The sequence below is a fragment of the Copadichromis virginalis genome, linkage group LG14 (assembly GCF_057382275.1).
Source record: "Copadichromis virginalis isolate Kocher_CV1m ecotype Utaka linkage group LG14, C_Virginalis_male_GT1.1, whole genome shotgun sequence".
Classification (NCBI taxonomy): Eukaryota; Metazoa; Chordata; class Actinopteri; order Cichliformes; family Cichlidae; genus Copadichromis; species Copadichromis virginalis.
The window spans coordinates 25,963,895-25,972,333 of NC_140631.1; the positions used below are offsets into that span (position 1 = coordinate 25,963,895).

The 8,439-nt window shown below is 40.9% G+C and overlaps 1 protein-coding gene across 1 annotated transcript; it reads left to right on the forward strand.

Moving 5' to 3' along the window:
- Positions 1 to 2,965: 2,965 nt before the first annotated feature.
- Positions 2,966 to 7,822, forward strand: LOC146694063 (amino acid transporter heavy chain SLC3A2). Its single transcript, XM_085430153.1, has 8 exons — positions 2,966 to 3,463; positions 4,681 to 4,843; positions 4,919 to 5,015; positions 5,087 to 5,164; positions 5,251 to 5,306; positions 5,390 to 5,585; positions 6,715 to 6,822; positions 7,131 to 7,822. The coding sequence occupies exons 1-8, from the start codon at positions 3,124 to 3,126 to the stop codon at positions 7,518 to 7,520; spliced, it is 1,428 nt and encodes a 475-aa protein (XP_085286279.1). The 5' UTR covers positions 2,966 to 3,123; the 3' UTR covers positions 7,521 to 7,822.
- Positions 7,823 to 8,439: the final 617 nt, after the last annotated feature.

An 8,439-nucleotide genomic window follows, 5' to 3' on the forward strand; every position in this document is an offset into this window, starting at 1 on the left:
ACGATGTGATTCATAAAGACTTGCTGGCATATCTTAGCATAGAGATCTCTGTTTCTGTAAAGATTTGATGGATCTGGACAACTGTGGAGGACAAAAGAAAAAGTGGCAACACCTCTAAGAAAAACTACCTACAGCAGATGAACAGTATCTGGAAGTTACGTCCTTAAGAAATAAGAAAATGTCCACCAGGATCTGAGAGACACATCTGGTACTTGAGTTAATCCATCTGCTGTCGCCAAAGACTCATCAGAAATGGCCTCAGTGGAAGGTCGGCCCTGAAGAAGCCATTTATAGGAAAAGGCTGAGGTGTGCCAAATGACACAAGAACTGGAAGGAATCAGCTCTTACAGAGTGATGAATCCAAATTTGAAATTTCTGGTTCAAATTACAACAGTATGCTTAGAATGGGTCAGGAGAGAGATACAACAGTGACTGTCAACCATTAGTAAACCACAGTGGAGGCTCTGGGGATTGTTTCAAAATTGATGGAATTATGAACACAGAAAATTATCATCAGATTATGATTCACCCTGCAATACCATCTGGAAAGTGTATGATTGGCAACGTTTTCTTTTAGCTCAACAATGATCTCAAACACACTACCAATGGCCAGTGGACAGAAGAACACACAGTGGATGAGTGTCAGTCATAGACTGCCCTCATGGACTCCAAGATTATTGAAGCAGTGTGAAATCATCTTGACACAGGACAAAACAAAAAGGCAGTCGAGGTCCAAAGAAGAGCTTTGAATGTCCTTCAGGTCTGCAGAACTATTTCTGAACACGACTTAAAGAAATCAGAAGAACGCTTGACTAAAAAAGTTCATGTGTAAAAGAGGGTCATAGCAAATGTTGACTATCAAGCTTGTTAGAATGAACTGTGTTTTTGCCTTATATCAATATTTGTATATTTGCGTGTCTCAATAAATTGTTGCACCAGCTTCGCATTTTACTAGCAAAACGCTAAGATGTGAGTAGTGACTCATGACTTGTGTACAGTACTGTACTTTATGACAGTGGGTCTGCCCATCAATTTTCTATTGCTTATCCAGGGAGTATTTGATGTTATTTAACCACACAGTGCCTGGTCAGACACTGATAGTTATCTGCTCATCATGGAAGCGTCTGTGTAATGCAGCTCATTTACATTGCCATGTGATATTGTATACAAGCTGCATATGAGGAAAACAAATGATCTGACATTTGTGATGGACCACAGTATCTCTCGGTAAACAATCAGTTTGCACGGTGCTGTCATGGAGCAAAGGTCACACAGATGGCAATAACTTGTTACATCAACATAAGCGTATGCCACGAGAGAGGAAAGCCAGAGCGAGAGACACAAAAGGATAAAGAATGAAGGAGAGGTTAGGAGAAAGACGGGTGGGTGTGTGTGTGTGTGTGTGTGGGGGGGGGGGTTAGAGGACCAAACTGGATGAAGAGGATGAGAGGTTTCTGGGAATTAGCACATCTGCCTCATTACTTCTAAGATCTACAGCATTTTAGAGGGCGGGTGTGATGTGTTACGTCAATGTGAATTTCAAATTGCAGTGGAGTTTTTGCCAGTGGATCTCTGTTGCACAGTTAGCTTAGTTTGCTCCATGTGTACAGCTTTCAAATTATAGACAGTCACAATTATTTTACTTTAACACTTAATATTTTATCTCTCACATATAGAGTCTAAAATATAAGTGTTATCCTAACTTAGGCTTTCAAAAAAAAACAACTTGTTTGCGAGGGTGTGATGTGGCCCGGCACCTCTTTATTAACTCCCAGAGCAGAGCTTTTATTGGACTGTTCCTCCTTCACATCTCCTCACTCCTGACAAGTCGAATCACTGGAAATTTTCAGCTCAGGGTAGCATCCCTCAGCTTTGAACACTTGTTTGGACAAACATAACAAGAGAGAACAAAAAACAAGAAGAGGTACAGAAGAAGAAGAAGAAAAGCACCTGAGAGGAAGGCACAAAGAAACTACCATATATAAAATGTGAGTAATAACTGGGTTTTGTGGCATTTAAGTTCATTTAAACTGATTTAAAATGACTCTGTTGCCTCACGGCAGGAAGTTAAGCAGCTTTGGGTATGAACCACTGGCTGGAAACTTTCACCAGCTGTTTCCTTCAGGTGCTGCAATTGTTTCCAATTTCAGTGGATTTTGTCGTTTTTACAGGCAACACTGGAATTTTCAGAAATATCACTTTTTACAGAAGTGTTTGCTTGGCTGGGATGGCTACAGCCTCTAGTGCAGAGAAGTTATAAACAAAGAGGATCGGCTTATACATATGATCTTATAAATAAAAGAAATCATCTGAGCATATTTTAAAGGTACAGACTTTCTAGGAAAATCTGTTCAGAAAATCATTTCTGTTTTTACTAGTTTCCTGTCTGAGTTGCAACAGAGGAATGGTAAAATCCCCCCCAAAACCCCCTAATGTGTCACTGCCACCAAGAGCTGTCTCTCTATTACGATGCAGGGTCTTTACCTTACTATAGTAAAGTGCCTTGAAGTGACCATTGTTGTGAATTTGTGCTGCAAGAATAACATTTTCCAGAATTCAACTAATTTTAGTTTCAGCTCATCAGAGCTGCATGCGCTGACTCAGAGCTGTTAATTCTGCCTTCCATCACTGCCAGTGAAATTCATTTAATGGAGGCACAGCTAAGGACAAGAGGAAACATGCCCACGAGCAATTAGTAGCACAGAGTACACGAGGGAATAAAAGTGTTGAAAAAAGACAAACTACAATGATGTGAAATAATCAGTAAATTAAATCTCGAATAGTCCTTCCTGTGCTGCCCCCCTCTCCAAACGCTTAATCTTGTTTAGGGGAACAAGGACACTCGTTGTCCCTCACTGCGCCACCACTGTAAGAAAGTGGGACAACAGGACTGTGTGTCAGATTAAATGTTGCACCTGAGTCCGGCAGGTAGGTGCAGCTCATTACAAAGCTGCCTTGTGCTCAGTGTCGCGTGGAAACAGCGAGTTACTGAAAGAGACGAACTTAGCGAGTCCAAAGAAAACCTAAGCGACAGTTGGACAGCTTCTGCGTGCTTCGGCTTGAGTGTCTAAATGTTCATTTAAAGTTAAAATAATCCCCTTAATCTACCTGCAGCAGCGTGAGATGCCCGTGAACGCAGGGCATGTGGGTTATAGCAGTGTGCCGCCGGGAGCCTCAGAGACATGCCCTCTGCTCATTCCGGAGTCCGACTCTCTGTGGAGGCCAATGACGAGAGAGGAGCTCGAGGCAGCTGCTGGGCCTGTCTGGAGGAACGTGCGCTGTTACCTGGTGCTGCTGTTCTGGCTCGCCTGGGTCACCATACTTGCCACTTCTATCGCCATCATAATAAAGAGCCCCCGGCCGGTTGCGACGCCCTTGAAATGGTGGCAGGAGTCTGTGTTCTATCAGCTGCAGGCCGACCAGTGGACGGAGGCGCAGACCGAGGGTTCAGAGGGCATGTGCGGTAGGACGCGCCGAAACAAAATGCTGAAATTTGGGTTTAATATTTCTATGCTTAAAAAATTGACATGATGGATAATTTAAAGGTGGGTGATCAATTCAAATATCGATAGATTCTATTCCGACGCTGATATTGGATCGATATTAGCACGATAAGATAGATACTTTGCTTCGATCCTTTCAGTTCAATTTTAGACCACTAAACTGTGGTAAATTATTTATTTATGTTTGTTTTTTGAAAATGGAGGAGGGGGGACGACTTCAAACATGCACTACGAAAAATGTCTGAATCTTTGTATAGCCTGGCCCAAATTAGACGGACACATTTACATTCCAGTCCCCCATTTTCAAAATACATGAGAAACTGAAAAATGTTTTGCTTTGACTGATTATTTTTGGAAAGTGAAAATCACAGTGACTGATCAAAATTAGTTCAGAATTTACAAATTGATGAGTCATCTCAGTCATGATGCACAAGCTGCTTTTATAAGTTAAAGGCACTGGCCCCGTAATTACATGGTAAATGGCCTGGATTTGTACAGTGCTTTTCTAGTCCCTAAGGACCCCAAAGCGCTTTACACATCCTGTCATCCACCCATTCACACAAACATTCACACATGGTATCTGATCTATATCAAAATTTGCAGCGTGCACAACCTTAGATGCACCTCATTCACCATCACTTAACTACCTGCTTCCTGGCAGTCACGACAACAGGAAAGCTGCAGTCATCAGTTTTCATTGAAACCATTTTTTCCATTATTTTGTCCACCGCATTTATGTTGGTAGGGCCAATAACGGCTTTTAAAACCACACAAATGTTATTGTACCCAAAAATGCAATGTGCAAGCGTGGCTGTATTTGTACCAATTATTGCTTTTAGTTAAACAGTTTCACTATTACTGTGAGGCCAAAAGCTGCACTGGGTTCATCTCTGTGCTGATAACTACTTAATCTGACTGTGTGATTAATACTGTGGGCTACCACACGATTGTATCAAGTTATGAGAGTCTGAGAAAGTGCTGTTGCTTTTGCTTTGAAAATAGAAAACATTTTTCTAATCCCACATGAGCATCTGTGCGCAACATGTTCTTCGATATAAATGATAAATAACAGCTCTACTGAAATAAACATGAATGCAAACCCATCACATGAGGAAACTGAATATCATGGCATTCTGATTAAAAATAAGTAACTCTTTCTGATATGTGTTTTCTTAAGCAATGCATGAGCAGCTTCCCTACCTCAGGTCTTTGGGTATAGGGGCTCTAATCCTGAAGGGTGTGTTTGATGTTGAGGTCTTTCCTTTAAACCTCACTGCCGCTGATAAAAACTTTGCTCCACTGGCTTGGATACAACATCTGCTCAGTGAGCCGCAAAGCAGGTGAGTAAAGAACTTTTTTTTTTTTGCAAATGGTATTCAGACGTGGTTTTATGGGCCTTTATTACTGATTAACAGGCTTCATGCTGGTCCTGCAGGTCTTGTGCTTGACTTGTGTAAACGGGATCTGTTGGCACTTCAGGATGTAACTGGAAACCTCTCAGCTACCACACAGGTAAAACCTGCTTTCTGATCATGCACTCAGTCAGGAGTTCATAAAATATGAAATGGATATTCTTTCTACAGCGTGCACTCCACTTCTGGTTGGAAAAAGGTGTGGCAGGTTTTGTTATCTGTGACACTGATGCAGCATATTCAGAAAAGGTAAAATGATATTGACTAGTTTTGAATTTAGCTACAAGTGGCGTTACCATAGGCTCAGTTTTCCCAATTAAATGTGTACTTTTCAGACTCTGCTGGAGTGGAGACGTGTCTTTGGGGAATTCAGTAGTCCCGAGGAGGAAAGGTGTTGTTATGCATGTAAATACAGAGTTTTTTTATGTTATAAAGGAAGCTCAAGGATTGCTGGAAAAAAATGTTTAATTTCAGGATTGTCGTGGTTAAACAGACGGCAGATGTTCTGCGTCCATTAAATGGCTCCGGTCAGGTCAACGTTACACTGGTGGATGTGGTCATGAGGTCCATTCTCCCTCGTTCACATCACCCACTGTTTGCACAGGAAGTGGCTGATGCTGTAGAGAGACACCTACAAACAAGAGGAGATAATATATGGCCCAGCTGGACAGTAAGATTTCTCTATAAGATTCTTGTACATTTTGATAGAAAAATGCTTATTTTACAGATTTTGCAAATTTTCCTAAAATCCTTGTACAGTTATTTTAATTGACTGCATCAAGTCATTTTTTTCCATTATAAGCAAACCTGTTATTTGTGTTATTAAATGTCAGAAAAGCTAATGCACATATTGCTTAATCTAGTGGTATTATCTGTTTCTGACTGAACAGCTCAGCCCTAACGTTCGTTTTGGCTACGTTCACACCGCAGGCGAAAGCGCATCAAATCCGACTTTTTTGACCCTATGCGACCCATATCCGATCATGGTGTGACAGTGTGAACGGCACAAATCCAATATTTTCAAATCCAATCTGGGTCACTTTCGTATGTGGTACTGAATCCGATACATATCTGATGTTTTAGAAAGCGACTGCTGTTTGAACGGTCATGTCGCATTAAATCCGTCTTTTACGCCACTGACACAAGACAGACGCCAATTATCAGCGCCGGAGAAGACATCATGAACCCTTCCTGGCCATCCAGTGAAACTGTTGGGAAGACAATGTTGGAGAAATGTGAACATTTTATTTGTACTGTATAATCTGCAGATTCTGACAGAAGTCTGCAACTATCCTTTGAAGCACCGCTCCTCTCTAAAACAGCAATAAGGATCATTATTAGGCCATATGTAAATAACAAAATAACTTTATAACTTAAACAAAATTGGGAAACGTAAAGACCGAAACAAGTCTTTATATTAGGGCCATCAGTCAAACAACACTGTTTGGTCTGGATCGAAACAGAGCGTGTTGTGTGTGACATCTTCTTTTGCGCATGTGGGCCGCTTTGAGGTTTCACACTAGAGAGCGTTTGCTGTCGCATTTTATTTGTAGTGTGAACAAGTAGACAAAAAAATCGGATTTGATCAAAAAATCGCAATTGAGCATTAAGACCTGCAGTGTGAACGTAGCCCTAGTCAACTTTCTATGTGACAGTTTACAAGCATCAGACTACAAAGATGCGACAAAGATACTAAAAACCGCAGCTCTTATGCACTACTTTTCATTACATATTTATTTTTTCAGCTTTGGTTTGGAAAGTTAGTAGTTATATGGTCACTCTCTCCATTGTTTTAACAGGTTGGAGGCAACGCATCTCAGGAACTGAAGAAGTTACTCCTGGTGTTGATGATGACTCTGCCAGGATCACCAGCAATCCAGTATGATAAAGACATGGAGAAAACAAAGGTAAAGCCTTGTTTGAGACTTTAAATTGATTGATGAATGATTTTTAACCGCTAACGATGTCATCTGAAACATTGCAGCTTGTATTATACGCCACTGAAAATTTGCATGTCTCACAGAGAGATGGACGAGCTACTAGATACCAAACACTCAGTATGAAGCTAGCTTGTGCTCTAAAAATGTCTCAATAAGATTTGTTCTTTGACTTTTTTTCACAAATGCAGTTGGAACTCTTGCAAAGCTGTTGCAGTATTTGGGGCATATTGTATTTATTTTTCTCACATTTGTCGCCATCCTCCCCTCTTCCTCAGGAAAAGGGCAAAATGAACCGTGCAGCCCTTCAGCTCTTCTCCTCCCTCAGCTTCTCCAAAGCCAGAGAAGAAGCGCTTCAATATGGCAGTTTCACCTTCCTCCCTTTCAACACCTCGTCATCCTCCAACTCCTCTCTTTCCTCTCCTTTATCTCCCCCAATTCTTGCCTTTCTACGCTCCTGGGGTTGTGTCCACTTCCTTGTTCTGCTCAACTTCGGGTTTCAGCCTCAAAGCCTGGATCCTGCCTGGGCCTCGAGCTTGCCTGATGCCGGGCTGTTTGTAGCCAGCACAGGGATGGATCGTTTTGGGTCCACATCTCTCTACAGTCTCAGACTGCAGCCCCACGAAGCCATCGTAATCAAACTTTTTGAAGCACAAAACTATTCGTAGAGTTTCTGTGGTCGGGTTTCAGTATATCTCAAACCACAGTGATGCAGCTGTTTTTAAAAAAATTATCATTTGTGCTCAGAAGTCACTGAAAATAAAGTCATTGTTTTGTGTGGCAACATTTGTGGTTCCCCTTCAACCACTGGGATCTGTAATATATGTATAATATAGCATGACTGTGTGAACTCAGATAACAAGTAAATCTTGATTTCACATCACAAAATTTTGTTTTGTGTGTGTTTAAAGAGTTAAAATGATACTCAGTTCACATTGGGTTTAGATAACCTATTATAAGTGTGCTTATATCAGAAGTGAAAAAATCCTTTTTACAACAAAATTTGGCAGTATCCCGAGTGTTATTACTGTAACCGAAGAGTTCTCTTGTATTTTGAGTTTCCTGAATTTTTGAAACGGTCACTTAGGCGTGCGACTAAGTACAGTATATGCTAGCAAAATGATACAATAAATGCTGGATATAAGGACAGCATAAAAGATGCCAATCAAAGAAAAGAATGAATGTGACATTCAACACAACCCTTTCTGCCACACTCAATTAGTGGTGAAGTGTGGCTTCCTGAGAAAACAAAAAACACTTGGGAATATAACCTCTCCATCTTGGGATGTTTACATTAAGTAACCACAAGGTGAAGCTGCAGTACCAGTAACTGTTCAGCTGCTCCCCCAACTCTTAAAGTATGACAGTAAAAACTCATCAACTACAAATAAAGAGTTTCTAAAAACAGTAAACCAGTATTGATACACAGCACTTACAAAATCAGCTGCCATCATGTGACTGCTGAGTCATTCACTGCTAATATGGCACTTTCTTTTTTTTTAAACGTTCCTCATTTTCATCTCTTTCACTCTGAATCATGTCAGATTACTTGTTATTTCAGAAATTTAGGCAGCATTTCACTTGTCA